Source organism: Chiloscyllium plagiosum, chromosome 33, assembly GCF_004010195.1.
Source record: "Chiloscyllium plagiosum isolate BGI_BamShark_2017 chromosome 33, ASM401019v2, whole genome shotgun sequence".
NCBI classification, from domain to species: Eukaryota; Metazoa; Chordata; class Chondrichthyes; order Orectolobiformes; family Hemiscylliidae; genus Chiloscyllium; species Chiloscyllium plagiosum.
Window position 1 is genome coordinate 23319675 of NC_057742.1, and position 21948 is coordinate 23341622.

Sequence of the window (21948 nt, forward strand, 5' to 3'; positions counted from 1 at the left end):
AGTGTGAAGTTATTCATGTTGGGAGCAAAAACAGGAAGGCAGATATCTCAATAACTACACCCAAAGAGGACTATGCAATGAGATTGGACATCCTCCTGCATCAGTTGTTGAAGGTAAGCAGGCAGTTCTAGCAATAAATAACATTGGAGTTCATAGTAAAAAGATTTGAATACAGCACCAAGGATGTCTTGCTGGAAGCAGTCCTCACTTTCTCCTAGTTGGAATTAAACAATGCCTTGGGGAGATCATACCTGGAGTATTATGCAGAGCTTTCATCTTATCTGAAGAAAAGTATTCTTGCTACTTGGGGGAGTGCAGCAAACATTTACCAGTGATTCCTGGGATGGAAGGACTGATCGATGAGGAAATGTTGAAATCGGTTAGGATTATATTTATCAGAATTAAGACACGAGGGGGATCTCATACAAACCTCCAAAATTCCAAAAGAACAAGACAAGTTAAATGCAGGATGGATGTTCCCAATGACCAGGAAGTCAGAAAGCGGGGGTCACAGTCTAAGGATACAGGGTAGATCATTTAGGACTGAGATGAGTAAAAACTACTTCACCCCTGGAATTCGCTCACAGAAAGCAGTCAAGAGCAAATCATTTTATGATTTCAAGGATGTGGACCAAACTCAGATAAATGGGACTAGTTCAAACTGTGAAATCTGGGCGGTATTAGCAAATTGGGCCGAAGGGCCTGTTTCCATGTTGTAGACCTCAATGACTATGAATTGATATAGCACTTAGGGATAAAGGGATCAAAAAGGATAAAGGGGAAAAGCGAGAACAGGCTATTGAGTTAGAAGATCTTCCAAGCTCACAACGAATGAAGGAGCAGGCTTGAAGCACTGAATTTGGCCTACCCCTAATTTCTATGTTTCTTTGAAAATCCATTAAAACATTGCAACTCGATGATTTTGAAAGATAATGACAACCAACTACCAGGTGTTTAATAAAAGTTGATGTGTTTACTCTGAATAAAATGATTCTTTAGAAATATTACATGTGTTTATTAAACTTAGTTGAAACCAGTGTGGTTATGTTTGAGAAGAAGTCAACAAGTACTCAGTTCCCATTATCAGCTGATTTACTATTCATGGATTGGAGTAACCATAAAGACAGCCTTAGACCCCATTCTTTTCCTGTGGTTTTGTCTGCCCTGCCTTGGTAAGTGAACCCAGTTCTTCGGGGGACATAGACACATCCTGGGAGGCTCAGCTTTCCACTATTCTAATATATTGAAAACACTACCTTTATTTTGAATATACCGAAAAAACATTTTCCTCTAAAACAGCAGACTATTTCAAATATTTGCCACTCCCAGTAAAGTGAATGTTCTCAATTAACTAAAACTATTTCTCACTAATTTAAATCTTTTCAGGTCTTAACTCAAAGTGATATTCTGGGCTCATCCTATCTATACCATACACACATTAAATGGGAAACCATTAACTCATCATCTGCTCTTGAATTCCACAATGTTTTAAATCAAAGCAAATGCCCAAGAAAGGAACAACTGGTTCAAAGCAGGTGGCATTTAAACCAAATAAATTTGTACTTATTATTATAGATACTGGTTTGCATCTATAGAAGAATAATCTAAAGGGTTGGCAAGCGTTTGCACTGTTGATGACAGGCTTCCCTTCAGCCCCAGGAAGCTAAAAAGAGGCCTGCTGACATATTACATACTAAAATATTAATTTTGACCTCGAAAGTTTAAAGTTGTCTACTATAAATACATGCACATAACAAAGCCAAGCACGTCACTGTTTTTAAGCAGAAGCTCTATATTAAATCTTCACTACTGAAAAATGTGTTGCTGGAAAAGCGCAGCAGGTCACGTCAGGCAGCATCAAAGGAGCAGGAGAATCGACGTTTCGGGGATAAGTCCTTCTTCAGGCTTCCTGCAGTCCTCACTTTCTCCTATTAAATCTTCACTACACATGAAAGAATACTCAGCAAGATTATAGGTTAATTTCATAAAGGGAACAGGGAGCAAAAAGGAGACGGCAAAAATGATGACAAACTTACCTTTGGTTGTGCAATGCCAAGAGCTTCAAATAGCTCAGGATGTTTCACAGGCAGTTCAATAACCTCCTTAATCTCTTTGATCTGTTTGTCCAAGCCACCAATCATTTCATAGGTAGAATCTGGAACTTTCTCAACCATCATTAAAGATACCAGAGGGTCCACTTTGTTAGGTAGGATTTTGTGTAGCGTGTAGCTATCGTTTCTTAAAGCTACACGGCAGTTAGGAGTTACCTTTCAAAACAAAAATACTTCAGTTGTAAGCAACAGTTAAGGTAAAACAACTAATCCCTGTAAATAACAAAGAATGTAAGGAATCAGCAAGTTCTCAAAATGCAAAAGAGATGAACACCCAAGGGAAAAAATCCTTTAGCAATCAATTTGCTACTATTAAATAGCTGCAGAAAATTACAGACACCTGGCCTCAAACATGAATCATCCTCATTACTAAAGAAAGTAATGCACACATTTCATAAGTACAGGTAAACCTTTTTCTTTTATATTCATTCAAGGGTGCAAACATTGACAAGTGTACTTTATACTGCCCAAACTTATTTGTCCTCGAGAAGGTGGTGGACAGCCACCTTCCTGAAACACTGCAAACCACATCATATCCAGTGCTACAAGAGCGCAAGTTTCAGAATCTTGTCCCAGTGACAGTAAAGGAAAACAAAGTCAGGATGGTAGTTAACATGGAGGAACATTTACCTTATAAAGAGAGAGGCTGGGATTTTTTTCCCCTGGAGGCTTAGGGGTGATTTGAAGACGTTCTCCTCTCTCTACCCTGCTCCTTGGATGCTGCCTGACCTGCTGTGCTTTTGCCAGCACCACACTCTTGACTCTGATCTCCAGCATCTGCAGTCTTCACTTTCTCCCTGAGGAGTGACCTTGTAGAGGTTTATAAAATCACGAGGGGCATGGGATAAGGCAAAGAACCAGGGTCTTTTCCTCCAATTTTAGTCATTTTAGTCTAAAACTAGGGGGCATAGGTTTAAGTGAGCGGGGAATGAATTAAAAAGGGATCTGAGGGATAACCTTTTCACACAGAGGGTGCTGTATATACAGAAAACGTTAACAGGAGGTAGTAGTAGAGGCGGGTACAATTATAAACATTTGAGAGACATGTGGACTTGTACACTGATAGGAACGGTTTAAAGGGATATGGGAAAAATGCAGACAAATGGGACAAGTTAGGAAACTTGGTGGGTATGGACAAGTTGGGTCAAAGGGCCTGTTTCCGTGCTGTACGACTATGAATTGCAGGTTGTGGCATTCCCACGGATCTACTGCCCTTATCTTTCTAAGAGACCAAATTATTGGAAAAGGTGTTTGAGTGAAAATTGAAATTTGTGACATAATAGGGGAGGTTCATTCAGATGAATTCTACTGAAATGCAACAGAATTCTTAGCCTCATCTGAAGTAGACTAATTTTAACTTCATTTTAATTCAATGTTAAATGTATTAGTATCCCTTTAAATCACTCCTTTCAGCACCCAATTTATATCCTCTATGTTCTCATGCTTCAATGAAAAAAAAATCAAATCTTTATAATCGAGTCTCTAGCCTTTGAATCCCCATACAATGCAAAAAGGTAGCACACCTAAAAAAAATTAAAATATGACTTGCTAGGAGTTATTCAGAACATAATCTGTTTAAAAAAGGACTATACATTAATCTTTAAGCACTTTCTGGTACTCAATCTCTACAGTCAATAAGAATCTTTTTTTAAAAAAATCAATGCTAGCATATTTGAAGACTTTTAATTTGACACAAGGTATAAAATAAATCTGCAGATGCAATCCCACACTTACATCATTAATATCAATGTTCTTGTCAACATCCACAACAAATTTTCCCTCTGGATGAACCTACAATAGAAAAAACACAAGATTAAGTTCTGTATATTCTGACTAAAAAGAGTTAACAATCTTTTCATTTTAATTCAAAAATGATGTGAAATGATCAATACTAATGTAAAACATTAAAAATAAAATCCCAAGTTTTCTCATGAATTTTGGAGCTCTTAAGAATCAATCCTAATATGAACAAACTCAAGGTATAAGTGGGACAGAGTTGTCATACTGTAGAGAAGCTTCTACTTTTTACATCTGCATAGTGTTTCCCCTAAAATTTAAAAACTTGGCCGGTAGAAAGTGAGTGAGAACTAGTCACCCCATGGCAAGGATCTGTATGATAGAGCAATACCTAGTCAATTGTACACCAAACCAATTTTTTTTTCCCACAGCTGTGATTCTTGCTACTTCCTCACCTATAGGCTCCAAAATCCAAAGTTCCTCCTCCCAAAGTGTCATGTAGTTAGTTGCTGACAGATATAAACCTTGAGGACAAAGAAGAAAATTCTCCAATACGACCTCTTCAAGATAAATTTGCTCAACTTCTTTCAAATATCTTAACAATGGGGAACTCCAAATTATTAACGGATACCGAACCATTAAAAGACATTATTTTTAAGGTATTCAAGCCAAACCTTGGTGAAGAGCATAAAATCAATGCTTGTGTAATCCACACAGGGATTTTAGACAGAGTCCTGATAAGGAACAATGGAATGTCACACCTGAAGTGTGTGTACGAAGAGAACTTAAGACTGAATCACTTCAAAAAGGGAAACATGCCATTCAAACAAAAAATAAACTGAATTATGATCTTGTGCAGAATGTGACCCAGACAACGGACATTTGAGAAGAAAGAGAGGGGCTGTTCTCAGCTAAAGTGTGTTTTTCCCTTCCTGGAATACACAAGAAAACCTTCGTCTATCTAAAATTTGGACAAGTACATGAATAAGAAATTCTTGGAGGGATATGGGACAAGAGCAAACAGGTAGGATAGTTTAGTTTTGGGATTATGGTCGGTATGGATTGGTTGGACTAAACGGTCTGTTTCCATGTTGTATGACTCTATGACACTGTGCTAGACAGCGAAGGTGGAAATGTGTTAGCTTGCAGTTCAGGTTCCACTGCACTGACCCACACTGTGAAAACCACAGCAGAGAATCACCCTCCAGTACAGAATTAATTTGAACTTTGACAGGGTGTAATTGGTAGAGTTGTTAAGGGGGAGCTAGTGGATGCAGTTTACTTGGACTTTCAGAAGGCCTCACATAAGAGATTAGAATGTAAAATTAAAGTCCACTGGATTAATGCACGTCGAGTCACATGGATACAGAACTGGCTGGCAGACAGTGAAGGAACTAAATATAACATGTCCAGGTTTGCAGACAACACAAAGCTGAGTGGGAGGCTGAGCTCTATGGAGGAAGCAGAGATACTTCGCTGTGATTCGAACAAGCTAAGTGGGCAAATGCATGGCAGATAAAGTATAATGTGGATACATGTGAAGTTATCCACTTGGGTGGCAGATTACCTGAATGGTGATAAACTGGGAAAGGGAGAGGTACAACTAGAATTTGGATGGGGTGGGAAAGGAACAAAGAATCTCAAAAACTATCTTAAAAATTTTAACCAAGCTATATAGGGTAACTTCAGGAAAATGTTCCCAATGACTAGGGAATTCAGAACCAGGGGCACAGTTTAAGAAAACAAGGTAGACCATTTAGGACTGTGATGAGGACAAATATCTTCACCCAATGAGGCGTCTATGGAATTCTCCACCATAGAAAGTGGTCGAGACCAAACCAGTGAATGTTTTCAAGGAGTTGAACATAGCTCTCAGGGATAAAGGGAATCGGGAGAAAGCAGGAACAAGTTCCAATTGGATGATCAGCCATGATCACAGTGAATGGCAGCACAGCTTTAAAAAGGACTAAATGGCTTTTGCTCCAATTTTCTAAGTGATATTCCACCATCTCACTCAACCTGAATTGTGCTTTTTCACTCTAGTGCACCAAGCAGAGCTCAAATCCCCACAGTGAAGCCACCACCAATACTACCACTTTGCGGTTCACAGCAGTGCATCTTTTCCGTCAGTTGCCATGCTATTCATATCATTAACTCCACATTCAAATTTCCAATGCTCTTGACACAGTCTCCTAAATTTCACCGTAAACAAACTATAACAATATGTCCAAAACTCTGCCTCCCGTATCCGGACTCCTGCTTTCTTTTACCATCACCTTGGTCAATGTTTCCCTACTTTGCCTTCCTCTACACAGGGAATTCAAGAAACTGACCTGCATTTCCTTCCATCTTCTAGTTCCTCCTCCTCAAACCTCATCTAGCCCTTTATGCCAGTTTATGCCTTTTAAACTTGTAGCCTTCCCTTATATCCTCTCCAATTTTTCATCATCATTTCACTCCATTTTGGATATTTTCATACAGCTCTCTAGCTGGCAGTCACTTTGGACACCTCCACTAAACATTTACCTCTTTAATAATGATCATTACATATCAGTCATCTTTTAGACCATAGTGGCCTGTTTCAACTCATGATCTCCTAAGCACATTTACATGAAGTAGTACTATGGAAATACAAGTTGCTATTGGTCAGTAGGATGTTATAAATGACCCTTAAATTTATACTCACAAAATGATAAGATGTTTCAAATGCAAACCAGTTGCCTTACACTGCATGAGGCCATACATTACAGCTCCAAGCTGTATCACTTACAGCTAGGATACTATTTAAAACCACCCATCAATTATTAATACAGAGATCAATCTTTAATAATTCCTACTAAAATACATGCCTTTCATGCCGTAAGCAGCAATTTAAAAAACTAAAGAGGAACTTGGAAGATTATAGGTATTACATTATTTGAAGCAAGGTGAGCAAGAGTGTTATTAATCAGCAGAGATACAATTCCTCTAATAAAGTCCTACCCTATTTCCATTATTTGAAAGCTTAAATATTTGATTAAGCAACCAGTCCTGTAATCTACTAACATAATCCTAAATGCCTGAATGATCAGTTAAGTGTAGAATCTCATCTTCTGCAGCAGTGCCAAGAACATTATGTTCCACTAAGCAGCACACCAGCCTCACCAGTGTTTGAAAAAGAAAATACGCAAATACAGGAAATTGATCTGCTTGAACTGTTAGACGAAGACTCCATTCTCTCAGGCACTGCTGCAGAAACAGTAGTCAGTGTGGTCAACAAGGATGGGGCACAGACGTCAATCTATTACGATTACTAAATGGACAAGGACAACAAAACCTTGAGAGGAAAGCTATTCTACAACAGAAGTCATTTATGTAATTTTGATGCCTATCATTTCTACAACAATGGCTATCTTAAGCAAGCATCCCATTAGCCTCCACTGCACCATTCAGATTCCATGCAAGATTAGATTAGATTAGATTAGATTACATACAGTGTGGAAACAGGCCCTTCGGCCCAACAAGTCCACACCGCCCCGCCGAAGCGCAATTATATCCATTTTAATTCTGGGGTCTAAGGGTCAGTAACACGGAATAGGAAATTACCTGTACTGCTCTTTTCACTCAAAAAGTTTGTTGTTTAAAGAAAAAATTTAAAATTATCCAAATTAACCACGGTGGCACAGTGGTTAGCACTGGTGCTTCACAGCGCCAGAGACCTGGGTTCAGTTCCCGCCTCAGGCGACTGACTGTGTGGAGTTTGCACGTTCTTCCCGTGTCTGCGTGGGTTTCCTCTGGGTGCTCCGGTTTCCTCCCACAGTCCAAAGATGTGCAGGTCAGGTGAATTGGCCATACTAAATTGCCCGTAGTGTTAGGTAAGGGGTAAATGTATGGGTATGGGTGGGTTGTGCTTCGGCGGGTCGGTGTGGACTTGTTGGGCCGAAGGGCCTGTTTCCACACTGTAAGTAATCTAATCTAATCTAATAAAAAAAAACTTAGAAATTTGTCCATTTGACTTTTTCAATGCTGATCGGTGATTGCAGCTGGACAGTATGTCTTCTATGTTAGATCTCACTTTCAAACTCTACAAACTATATTAAACTCATAGTCACAGCTTATATGAACACTAAGTCAATGCTCACGCTTTCAGGTGTGACTTAGATCTTGAATCGATAACTTCAATGAAAATTAAGACATTCAAAAGACAATCCAATGCATAAATTTAAACATGCTGTGCAATATTTAAATTTTCAATTTTTAGTTTAAAATCTTTATTTTGAACGGTCAAACTTTAGACCAACAGGTATTAGGAATTTGTCATTCAGAACGGTTTTATAATTTGATTTCTGGGAATAGAATACAGAGATGCTACAAAACTTATTCCACTTATGAAAAAGAAACCTGTACAGTATTCAAATTATCAGACTAAGTTCTCTATTTAGTATTGCACACATATGCAATACATCTGTTATGGTACACACTTGCATAAGACATTGCAAAATTACCTTCACAAGCACCTTCTTCTTGTCCATTGCTCTCACCACTTCCCCTACATAAGATCCCTGCTCCTGTAACAGCTGTAGTTCTTCCCGTAGCATGCGTACTGTAAGAAACATTTACAATTACATTCATGCAAGTTTCAGTATTATTTAAGGTCAGATCATAAAATGGTATCATCCCACAGACCACCCAAAAATACTTTTCACAAAAATATATTAAATCAATCTCAGATTCAAACCAAGAAAAAAAGGACATGGTTACTCTTCCATTTCACATCATCCGAACCCAAGAAAATTATTTTCAGGACAATCCATAAACAAAGGAATTTATCCTTTTTGCTTTCTTTTAAAAAGAAAAAAAATCATGGCTTTTCTAAATAACTGTAGAACACATAATAGATTGCCCTATTGATCTGGTTGATCACCCACTTCAGAATTAGTGTATTCCAGTTAAACTAAAAGTCACTGAACCAAAACTAAATCCAAGATAAATACAAAAATTATCCAATTATATCAATACCCCTAGCCCCACATATATTCCTTTGGCCCGTCAGGACCACCTACATTGGAGAAGGCAGCAAGTGGGTGGATGAAGTTGGGCATGAAAATTCATTTAACAGAAGTAATCAAATAAGTTACACAAAATGAGTTCTACCTGCATTACATTGTCATTTACTAAAACTAGTCGTACACTTGATGTGATTTATAAAGTAAAGCAATAGCTAATGACAGACTTTTACTATCTGCAAATTAAGTTTTCAATTCTTTTACAGTAGCAAAAGCTTAGTTTACATATCACTGATCAGAGGTGTAGCATAGTCCCAATTCAACACCTTACCCACAACATGTTTGATTACCTTTAGCATTGAGCTCATTTCTTTGAGCCTGCAAACGTCGAAGGTTCTGACTTTTATCATTAACTATAAGCTGTGAGAAACAGAAAGAAAATATTAACCGAGAACATTCAAGCACAGTATTATTCATTTGGGGTGGTATCAATTCTCACACACAAGATGGAGTGCCTAAGGAATCATTAAAATATTTAACCAATTCTCAACGTAAATAAATGTATACTGCAGCACTGAAAGGTTGATGACAACATAAAAATCCAGAGTCAGTTGGTAAATTGAAGTTATTTCGTAATTTAGTTGGCAACTGATCTTGGACTTGCATGATTAAAACTGCATGACTAGACAAGCAACAAAGCTTTTTTTATTGATTTATGCCGGATATAGCGAGGGGCTTTGCCACTGCACGTCCAAACCAAGTTAGGAGCATCCCTCTTAAAAAAAATCATTGTGAAGGAGCTGATGAAATTCATGTAAAATTAACATTTTCACTTCAATTAGTTCAAGCAAGACATTAGTTACTACATATACAGATTAGCAATGTTCACTGTTTTGAGGTTTTGACTTATTTATTTGAGTTGTTTCTCCCATTAAACTTCCCAGGGGTTCGTTTCTAACATGGTCGGTCACCTGGAGTTCTTCAATTTTTGATAGATAATACTGGCGGAGGCCTGTCCCTCCCTTTCCTTCTTCCACGTCCATCTGAAATCAAAAACAGAATTACCAAAAGTTGCTGCGACTACAATGATGCAGCAGACAGGAAGGTTTCATAAGTTACTGAAATTACACGCTTATGGTCTGCAAACTTTTTAAAATAGCATTTCATCAAAACATCTCAAAAGTTTTTCACAGATTATTTTTGAAGAGCAATGACTTGCTAGACAAAACAGCAAATTAACTACCAGGAACAAATGGTACAGACAGCAAAAACTGTTAAGCACCCTACTTTAAAATTTTGAATTGGGATTCAATCAGACTCCAAATAGCTCAGGATTAGAGACAGCAGAGTGGCATTTTATAATTATTGCTCCTGTATAGTTAAAGAAGAAATTATACGCATGCATCATCTCTAACCAGAAACAAAACCTTAAGATTTGTCTACAGTCAATTGCAATACAGTAAGCAGAGCTACACATACATGAAAACCTAACATCAAAATCATTAAATTGGCAATGTAATGCTTTACAAATTAAAGCATAGGATTAAATTTGAAGGGCCACAAATTGCAACTTTCACCATACTTCCTAGGTGGTACAGGTATCCTGATTTTACACACTGCCCTACAGTTAACATTGTTCTCACCTGGTCAGGAAACAGACAGGACTGGGTGTTGGTTTCACTGTTGACTGAAGTCAACAATATTGGGCAGAACAAAATCAGCACAGCACTTGATCACACGGGTCACCCTTTCAGCAATTTGGGTAAAACTTTCCCCAAACTGTAACCCTCACATTTTCAGTTAATATTAGGCAATATATCTAAACAGATAGATATTGAGCTAAATAATCAACTGCAGGTATTTGAGGTTGTGAAAAATTTCTCTGCCACTCATTCCAAAATAGCATTTTATAAAATTCAGGGAACGGGGAGTTAAGCAAAAGCACCTTTAAAATATAAACTAATTCAGGCAAGACCGAGAAAAACTCATTTAGACTGCAAGAAAGAGTCCTCCCTGTTCCCAAGAACCTGAATTTACAATGGTTATGAAATCAATGAAACAAGTATTTTCAACATCCAAACTTACCCTCATCGTGTTGGAAATAGATTCTTTTCGTTAATATAACAATTCGCTGGCACTTGCTAAGCTGTTAAGCCAGCAAAACAATACCTGCAAAAGCAAAAGGACAAGATGTCATTTGGTTTAACCTTAAAAAGTGCATGATCCTAAATCCATGATTAATTTGAAATTTTTGAACAGAATCTTGTATAGGAGCAATGAACTAATTTTGGTAATTTACAAAATGGAAAATGTAGAACCAAAACGAATTTTAAATGATTTTGTAAATCAAAAGAAGAATGAAGATTTTAAACCACCCAAAAGATAGATGCAGCATCACCAAATGAAATACCAGTGTCAAGATGTCTTGAATCAACTTCTACCTTGATATATAGATGCTTTTCAAATCCTAACAACTGTAATTTTATCAAGGTCAAAAGTGAAGCTAAAAATTTCAATTCAAAGACATTCTGAAGTCCTATTTAGATCACGGAGGAACACTTTAAAAATAAAAACAGTTACCTTGCAGCCCACCAGCTTTGCACATGGAACATAGAAGTCATGAACCACAACACAGTCTATCCAATGGCAGCATTACCAATGTTGATAACCCCCCTACTAATTTATAGAATAATATTTCTTCAAATTAGATAGTTATACAGCAAATTCAAGCCAAACATTCAAATGAAGAGAAAAACTAGCAAATATCTAGAATAACCTAGGTATTACACTGAATTACTTAAAGCAATACAAGCCAGAAATTAAGACTGTCCCCAAACAGAATTCCCTTCAATAACTCTCCCAAAACATCATAACATATATACAGTAATCAGTTTCTACAGATCAATAAGTCACAGATTCAATTCTTCAGCTGTTGAGTTAGGCTCTTTCGGTTGGAGTGTAATTGATCTCCACACATTTGAGCTAAAAAGGGAGACATAGTCACAACTCTCAATTGCCCAATGTCTCTTGCTGACGACAAGGCTGGCCTTGGTTACAATGGTCCAGAGTTAAACAGTCTCCTCAAATTGTCAACTCATGCTCACTTATGAAAACTGGTCTTTTGTCCAAGACATCGGCTAGTTACTAGATTGTGTTACTACACATGATGCAGTTTAACAAGAGTGAAAATGGGTGAAATAAAACCCACACACATTCAATAACATTTATGATTGAATGACCATGCTATCTTACAAATTTCAGCCTGACCTATTAGTTAACCATGTAACTGCTTCCAATAATTTAATTGTTTCACATGTTTTGGCTGGAAACATTACAGTATGCAGGGCATTCACAAGGTTAACACTGTTGTGGGTCTAAAGACTAACCACTACAACATATAACCTTTGTATGTTGTAAACTGTTGTACATTTTGATCAAATACCTGGTCAATAAGAAAGGCACAAATGTCTCTGCTACTGAAAGCCTCTGACAGTCACGAAACTCGTTTAAACTGCCTGTCTCCGTCTTGATTGGTACAGCAACTCCACACAACTCCCTCAAAACCACAACCAAAACAGGATTTGCGAACAAAATCTTCAGAAAATCAACTTCTATAAAAATCTACTTGAAATATTAAGTTTCCTTTCAACTCTTCAATCACATTCCAAAAAAAAGCACTTCAAACACTCTTTGATCTCACAATTTCACTGAACATTTACCAATTGCAAGAAAACAACAGTATTGTGTGGATTTGCTGACCAAATAACTCAATGAACAATGTCTATTTTAAGAAATCAAACATAACATGCAATTGCTGTAATTTACATTCAAGAAAAGTAAATCTGATAAATTGGGAGCAAAAGTAATTTACAATTAAGGGAATTTAATTCACTCCGAAAAATGATTTAAGTATCAGTGCAAACTCAGCCACGTTTATAGTGGAACAACTATAAGGATGCTGCAAGAGTACTGACCCCTACTGGGAGTTAATATCACTAACTAAATTTTCCACAATAAAAGGAAAGTTCCTCGATTCTGTTTCTCTCCACACTCTCTGACTTTACACTCTAACAACTCTTGAGTATAGCAATTTCCAATATTTTTACACAGTCACTGATTTTAGAACAAAAAAAATCAAATTGCAAAGTGGACAACAGTTCTTATCAGATGAGCAGAAAACATGGGGCCATGGTAGCAATACTACAATCAAACAACACACAGGAATTGTTATAGTTAGTTTGTATAGGCCTGCCTCAGACACTAGGTGGGTGGGGATAAAGCACTGGCAATCTGAAAGGCTGGATTACCTGCTTGTTAGTGTGTGCACACTTTGAAAGATTTGAACCATTCACTTACCATGGCGGCATAATGTAGCTCAACTTATTTGGGGGAAATCTCAAGCTAGGCACATATACACAAAATCACTGCTATTGCAAAGTGCAGTGCTGCCTATTTATTAACTGCTCATACTGTTTAAGGTTCCAACATCTATGTCATGATATCCTTTGCTTTTGGCTTGAAGCTAAAATGAAAATTGACACTAACCCCATCTCTGCTTTCATCACTCTCCAGATGAATCTGACAAAACTGCAAAGAACTTGCCAGGAAGGTGCTCATACCATCTTTCCACATCTTTCAAATGTGATTGGAACATCTATAAGTAGTGCACAGTTGGGCACAGGACAGACAGGCTATCAGTTGCTACTACATAACACCAGGTCCAAGACTAACTTGTTAAATAATCTGTACGACAGTTAGGCATGAATTATAATATTTAGTGAAATTGCTCTACCTCCTACAGCTCTGCTGACAATGAGAAGCATCATGATTTTGTTTTTGAAAACAGAATAACTGTTTAGAATTTAGAATGCAGCACATGATGGCACGCTAATTTAGTTTGACATGCTCCATTCAAAAGGTAGTTGGATATATACTTGGAAGAAAACAAACTTACTGGAATTCAACGGTTGTTCTTTGAAAGAACTAACACAGATCCCCTGGTCCAAATGATTTCCTTCAATCTTGCCTTTTTATTCCATGCTGTCAAATTACAACCTGATAAATACAGTGCCAGGGAACAGCAATAGATGTGGTGAAAGGATCTTTATCGCTATTTCCCCCCTAGAGCATGGCAACATCCAGATGCACTAAGCCACCACTTTGCTATCTAAAACTTGGTGACTAGTTCAACTTAAGTCTGTTGATAAGTCAAGTCAAGAATAAGCCTTTTTATGAAAGCATAACTTTGGACTCTGCAGACATTTAGGAGAAAGTGAGGACTGCAAATCAGAGTCAAAACGTGTCGTGCTGGAAAAGCACAGCCGGTCAGGCAGCATCCAAGGAGCAGGACAGTCAACGTTTCAAGCATGAGCTCTTCATCAGCAAACATTTTGTGCGTGAAAATATTTCAGTGCTGATAAAAGTAATGGGACTATTTCCAAGCCTAAATGAAAGGTAGCACTGGCTGTTACGGCGAAAAAGTGTCTTAAGTGTAATCCCATCAAAATGTCAATGACAAGGGTTCACCATTCATTAACCCTGCAAACAAATTTATGAACAGAATTACACCAACCTGTTTAGAGATGTTATTACATAGGTGGGACTGAAAACCAGGCTTCCTGGTTCAGAGTAATAACAGCACGGTAGAGCGGTTAGAATTGCTGCCTCACAGCACCAGTGACCTGGATTCAATTCCAGCCCTGGGTGACTGTGTGTGGAGTTTACACGCTTTCCCTGTGCCTGCGTTAGTTTTCTCTAGGTGATTCAGTTTCCTCACACAATCCAAAGGTGGGCATGTGAGGCAGATGGGCTACGTTAAAAAAAACATACGCAGGGTTACAAGGGTGGGCCCACTCTACTCTGATCTCCAGCATCTGCAGTCCTCACTTTGGCCTGGGTTGGGTCTTGGTCTTGGTCTTGCTCTGCAGATCAGTGCAGATTTGATGGGCTGAATGGCTGTTTCTGCATTGTAGGAATTCTATGATTCTATGACCTGATTTGTTTTTACATTATTTAGACTATTTTAATAATCAACACCTTCAGAGATGTCATTATACACCTCTGGAGCAGGTGGGACCTGAACGTGGGCCTCCTAACCTAGTGGTAGGGACACTATCACTGCACTATAATAAGACTTCAAACAACCTATTCAGATATATTATGATATATATCTGGATCTGGTGGAACTTGAACTGAAGACTTTCCTGACATGAGGTGGGGACACACAGGTGTTACAATTGAGACAGAACAAATAGAATGGTGAGCTATACTGATAAACCAACATAACATAAGGCAGAGGATAAGACCATAAGACATAAGAGCAGAAATTATACCATTCAGCCCATCAAGTCTGCTCCACAATTCAAATCACAGCTAATAAGTTTCTCAACCACTTTTGCCCCGTAACCAGTGATCCCCTTTACAATCAAGGACCAATCTATCTTTGTCTTAAGCATACTCAGTGACCTGGCCTCCACAGCATTCCGTGGCAATGAATTCCATAGATTCACCACTCTCTGACTGAAGACGTTTCTCCTTATCTCTATTGTAAGGTGTTCCTTTTACTCTAAGGCTATGCCCTCAGGTCCTAGTCTCTATTACCAATGGAAACATTTTCCCAACATCTACTCAGTCCAGGCAATTTAGTATTCCGTAAGTTTCTATTAGATGCCCCCTCATCCTTCTAAACTCCATTTAGTATACAGTCAGCGTCCTCAAACGTTCCTCATATGTTCACTCCTGGGACAATTCTCATGAACTCCTCTGCACATGGTCCAGAGCCAGTATATCCTTCCTGCTATTTGGGGCCCAAAACTGTGCAGAGTATTCCAAATGTGGCCTGACCAGAGCCTAAGGGAGTCTCAGGAGTATATCCCTGTTTTTATATTCGAGTCCTCTGAAAATAAATGCCATCATTGCATTTACCTTCCCAAGTACTGACTCAACCTGCAAATTTACCTTGAAAGAATCCTGAACTAGAATTCCTAAGTCTCTTTCCACTTCAGACTTATGAATTTTCTCCCCATTTAGAAAATAGTCTATGCTTCAATTCTTCCTCCCAAAGTACATGACCTCACACTTTCCCACATTGTACTCCATCTGCTACTTCACTGCCCACGGTCCTAACCTGCCCAAATCATTCTGCAACCGCCCATCTCCTCAATGCTACCTAACCCTTTATCTACCTTTGTATCATCTGCAAACTTAGCCAGAATGCCCTCAGTTCTTTCATCTAGATTGTTAATGTAGAAGGTGAAAAGGTATAGTCCCAATACTGAGCCTTGCACCGGCTGCCATCCTGATAAGGACCTTTTCATCCCCACTCTCTGCTTTCTGTCAGATAGCCAGGCTTCTATCCATCTAGCACTTTGCCTTTAATACCATGGGCCCTTATCTTACTCAGTAGCCTCCTGTGTGACAACTTGTCAAAGACCTTGTGAAGTCCAGGTCGATAACATCGATTGGCTCGCCTTGGTCTAACCTGCTTGTTAGTTCCTCAGAGAATTCTAGCAGATTTGTCAGGCATGACCACCCCTTGATGAAACCATGCTGACTGTGCCCTAATTTACCATACACTTCCAGAAATCTCATCCTACACAATGGATTCCAGAATCTTACCTACGACCAAGATCAGGCTAATTGGTCTGTAACTTTCCATCTTCTGCTTTACTCCCTTTTTAAACAAGTGTTACGTTATTGATTTTCTAGTCCCCTGGGACTCTCCTTGAATTTAGTGATTCCTCAAAGATTACTATTAATGCCTCCACTATCCTCTTCAGCTATATCCCTTAGAATTCTGGGGTGTAGTCCATCTGGTCCAGTTTATTTATCCACCTTTCGGCCATTCAATTTTTCTTGGATCTTCTCCTTAGTGATGGCCACCATACTCAGCTCTGCCCCCTCACTCTTGAAGTTTTGGGAAACTTCCTCAGTTCCTCAGCCATTTCTTTGTTCCCTACTACGATCTCTCCTGTATCATTTCCTATGCCCAATTTTGCCTCTTTAGATATCTAAAGAGCAAAAGAGAAACAGTTAGTCTTCCTTTATAATACTGGCTAGCTTACCCTCATATTTAATCTTCTCCCTCCTGATTTTTTTTAATTGCCCTCTGTTGGTCTTTGTAAGCTTCCCAATTCTCTGGCTTCCCACTGATCTTCGCTACTTTATATGCTTTGTCCTTTGATTAGATGGTATCCCTGCCTTCCCTAGTCAGGGATGGTTGCCTCACCCTCCCAATAACATGCTTCTTTTTCCTCGGAATGAATCTGTGCAGCGTCTCCCGAATTACTCCCAGAAACTCCAACCATTGCTGTTCCACTGTGTTTCCTGCAAGGTCCCTCTCCCAGTCAATTCTATCCAACTCCTCACACATGCCTCTTTGGGTGCCTTTATTTAGCTGAAATACCATTGCCTCTGATTCTCTTTTCTCTCTCTCAAATTGCAGAGTAAATTTGATCATGTTATGATCGCTGCTTCCTAAAGGTTCCTTCACCTTAAGCTCCCGAATCAAATAGGCCTCATTGCACAACACTAAATCCAGTATTGCCTGTTCCCTAGTGGAATCCATCACAAGTTTTTCTAAAAAGCCATCTTGCAGACATTCCACAAATTCATTTTCTTGCAAACCACTACCAACCTGATTTTCCCAATCCACCGACATATTGAAATCTCCCATGATCACTGTAACTTTGCCTTTCCTATCTCCCCTGGTGTATCTTGCACCCCAGCTCCTGACTACTGTTTGGAGTACAATGACTCAAATTATGGGTTATTCTACCCTTGCAGTTCCTCGATTCTACCCACACAGATTCTACACCATCTGACCCTACTTTGTTTCTCACTATTGATCTAACTGCATTTCTTATTAATCGGGCAACCCAAGCCCCTCTGCCCACCTGCCTATCTTTTCGATAGGATGTATATCCTTCAACATTCAACTCCCAATCCTGATCTCCTTGCAGTTACATCTCAGTGATGCCCACCATATCACACCTGCCAATTTTGATCTGAGTGACAAGCTCATTTGCCTTATTCCTTATACTGTGTATATTCAGATATAACACTTTCAGTCTTGTATTAATCATCCCTCTTCTCAGTGTCATTCATTTGTTCAATATACTTGAAGTTTGATTGCTAACTGTGTCCATAATGGAGATCTTAACTTCTCCCAAGTTATGCACTCTTACCTCCTCTTTTAATTCTGGTTTTCTAATTTCCCAGATAAGTGAACCCTCCCCCCACCATTTAGTTTAAAGCTCTGTCTACAGCTCTGGTTATGCAATTGGCTTGGACTCTGGTCCCAGCACGGTTCAGATGAAGACTGTCCATCAGAACAGGTTCCTTCATCCCCAGTATTGGTGCCAGTGACACATGAATTCGAACCCATTCTTTCACAATCTTTGAGTTATACATTTACCTGCTTAATCTTATTGACCCTGTGCCAATTAGCTCATGGCTCAGGTAGTAATCCACAGATTACTACCTTTTTGGTTTTGCTTTTTAATTTAGCTCCTTCCCTTAGCAGAACCTCTGCCCTAGTGTTACCTGTATCATTGGTACCTACATGGACCACGACCACTGGATCTTTACTCCAAGTTCCTCTGCAGCCCAGATGAGATATCCTGAACCAGAGCACCAGGCAATCAACACAACCTTCAGGACTCTCGATCAGGGTCATACTTAGGTTCTCTGTGACCACAGGTATATTCTCCAAAATTACATTTCTCTTCTCTCCCCCCATTTGAATGGCTCCCTGCACCACGTTGTTGTGGTCAGTCAGCTCATCCTCCCTGCATTCCCCATTCCCATCCACACAGGGAGCAATATTCTTCAGTCTGCTGGACAAGGATAAGGGCTGAGACTCCTGCAACTCTCCCTCCTGGATCCCTCCACCTGCCTCACTCACAGCCATACCCTGCTGTTCCTGACCACTGGCCGAGTTAGAGTTAGTCTAATGAGTCTGACTGACATGCTACGTCCATCTCAAACGTAGCGGAGTCATGCATTGAGCATTTTGCCTAGTTTGGTACCCAAGACATAAGAACAATGAGTCCTGGAGTCAGGGAAGAGAAGACGAATGAAGCTGAACTCAAGCAACATGAAGAAACTTGGCTAAAAGTACTGCAGACTTTGGAGATCTGAAATAAAAATACAAACAGACTTTTTTTTTTAAAATGGCATCTAACACTTCACCTATGAAGGATGTTAAAGTAATGGCCTGTAGTGTCCCACTTTCTATCTCCTTCCCTTTGTGAATACAAGGTTACATTCTCTATCTTCCATTCAAATGGAACACTCCCAGATCCATAGAATTTTGCAAAATTAGAATGAAATATCAATCACTTCACTAGCAACTTTTGTAAGAGCCTGGGATGAATTCTAGCAGGACTCAGATACTTGTCAGGATGCAGCTCCAATGATTTGGACAGTATCACTTCACTGGACAGAGTCATCCAGCATAGAAAGAGACCCCTCGGTCCAACCAGAATCCCAAACTAAACTAGTCCTACCTGCCTGCTCAATTTTCTTACCTCCTCCCATTTCTGGGATCTTAACAGCATTCCATGTTCTCCAAGACCGACACTTACTTTGTTAACTCTTTTCCTTCTTAAGTATCTACCAAAAATCTTACCATCCATGGGGCAACTTTTTCACACAGAGAGTGGTACATATATGGAATGAACTGCCAGAGGAAGTGGTGGAGGTGGGTACAACTACAACATTTAAAAGGCATCTGGATGGATATATGAATAGGAAGGGTTTAGAGGGATATGGGCCAGGTGCTGGCAGGTGGGACTAGATTGGGTCAGGATATCTGATCGGAATGGACGACTTGGACTGAAGGGTCAGTTTCCTTGCTGTACATCTTTGTGACTAAATCTATTCTTACATTTCTAGCCAGCTCTCTCTAGCACTCAAACATGAATAAGGAAAATAGTCATTCTTTGCTGCATTTCATATGCTGTCCAATCTTCAGATCTGCCATCTAACCTTGCACAAAGAAATACTTTAGAAGAATACCTTTAACTTTAACCCGTTGTCATGACTTTTTTTAAGTCCAAGAGATTTATTTGAAAACAAAGCTTTTGGAGCTCCACTCCTTATTCAGGTGCTAATGACGGAGGATATATTGGTCACAAATTTATAAGAAAAAAATCAAAGGGTCATACAACTGATGTGAATGTATTAAACACACCTAGATGGCTGGACTATAGTCCAGTGTTGTGCGATTTTTGGCTTTATCCACTCTAGTCCAACACCAGCGACTCCATGTCATTTTAACTTTTTTAGCTAACCACAGATAGTCAGTCCTACCCTTTGGAATTTTTCATTCTCATTTGTATGTATTTATTGTATATTCAAGAAATTCCTCTTAAAAATCTGCCACTATATCTCTAATGACTAATTCCATTCACCTTGGGCCACATACGACCCCCCTCCCCCCTCAAATTGGATGTAGGATTCAATTTTATTATGATGACTGCAATCCAGGGCATCTTCACAATCAGAGTGCAAATTAATCCCATCTCCTTGCTTATACCTGATCTTGTACAGCCTGCTCTCCGATTGTAAAACATGCTTAAAACTATTCTGCAAACTATAAAAGGAACTCCTGTTTTGTTACTTTTTCCCCATCCGATTTCTAAGATCTGTATGTGTATGAAAATCCCCTATGTTTATTACTGCACATTTCTGACAAGCTCTCATGATTTCTCGCTTTCTTTGCTCCATCCTCCTGTGGGTTACTGTTCAGGGGTCTAAATACACTCCCACAAGTGCCTTCTCGTCTTTACCATTTGTCATCTTGACCCAACCAACTTCTTGGTTTCTTAAATTTAGGTCACCCCTCACTGTTAATAAAAATGTTTGTGCAACAGGGACATCACTCCAATTTTTTTTCTATATTCTTGACCTTCCTGAACATCCTACAGCTTTCAACATTCAGGTCGCAATCTATGTCATCCCACTACTGTATCTGCATAATGGCCATCGTGTTATACTTATTTTGCTTACCCGGATTGTTTTCAGAGTTTTTTCTGTCAATTTACATTTACATGTGTACTCTTTATTCCTTCCTTTTATGACCAACTTATCTTTGCCCACCTTAGTTGCTATGTCTCTTGCCTTGTGTCTACTTTATGGTTTATCATATCTTGCTAAATTCGATCCCTTGCCCCATGACTTAGTTAAAAACCCTCTCCACTTGCCTAATCATGTGGCATGCTGCAGCACTGGATGAGAATAGTTTAGGTGTAGCTGGTTTTAACAGTATAGATTAGGAGAAAGTAAGGACTGCAGATGCTGGAGATCAGAGTTGAAAAGTGTGGCGCTGGAAAAGCACAGTAAGTCAGGCAGCATCCGAGGTACAGGATAGTCAACATGTCGGGCATAAGCTCTTTACCAGGAATGTTCCAGCACCACACGTTGACTCAATAGTACTTCCCCAGTACTGTTGCCAGTGTTCCACAAACCAAAACATGCTTCTCCCAGTCTTTAAGTCACACATTCACTTTAATCTTTTTGCCTTTGGCTCAGGGAATAATTCAGAAACTACTACATCGGAGATCCCATTTTTTAAACTTAGTGCCTAGCTCCTCACACTAATTATGTAAAAGTTCTTTCCCTATCCTGCTTATGTGACTGGTATTTGTATGGAACATAACTCAATCCTTCTGCTCTCACTACAAAGCTCCTCTCAACAGATGTACTGAAACCTGGTACTGTACGGACAATAGAACCATCTGCTGCAGAGAACAGTGTCAATTCCCCTCACTATATTGTCCCCAAGCACCACTACATTCCTTTATGCTACTACACTACTTGAATGGTTTCCAGCACCATGGTACATTGCTCCACTCATTCACATGATGTGGGTATTACTGACCAGGTCAGCATTTCCTGCCCATCCCTGGTTGCTCTCTCATCCAGGAGAAAGGGAGGACTGCAGACGCTGGAGATCAGAGCTGAAAAATGTGTTGCTGGAAAAGCGCAGCAGGTCAGGCAGCATCCAAGGAGCAGGAGAATCGACGTTTTGGGCATAAGCCCTTCTTCAGGAATGAGGAAGGTGTGCCAAGCAGGCTAAGATAAAAGGTAGGGAGGAGGGACTTGGGGGAGGG

The 21948-nt window shown here is 39.3% G+C and overlaps 1 protein-coding gene across 3 annotated transcripts in view; it reads right to left on the reverse strand.

The window, feature by feature from the left end:
- psmc5 (proteasome 26S subunit, ATPase 5) overlaps window positions 1–21948 on the reverse strand; it is a 36146-nt gene that overhangs the window by 12110 nt on the left and 2088 nt on the right. Inside the window, exons 1-7 of one of the 3 annotated variants that reach the window (XM_043675141.1) lie at window positions 13788–13808; window positions 10919–11002; window positions 9805–9876; window positions 9184–9253; window positions 8333–8430; window positions 3846–3902; window positions 2037–2267 (exon numbers count right to left, since the gene is read on the reverse strand). In XM_043675141.1, coding sequence (XP_043531076.1) covers window positions 2037–2267; window positions 3846–3902; window positions 8333–8430; window positions 9184–9253; window positions 9805–9876; window positions 10919–10924 — 534 coding nt within the window. In that variant the 5' untranslated portion in view covers window positions 10925–11002; window positions 13788–13808. Of the gene's footprint in view, window positions 1–2036; window positions 2268–3845; window positions 3903–8332; window positions 8431–9183; window positions 9254–9804; window positions 9877–10918; window positions 11003–13787; window positions 13809–21948 lie in introns of those variants that run through there. The other 2 variants (XM_043675142.1, XM_043675140.1) reach the window with 2 other exon arrangements.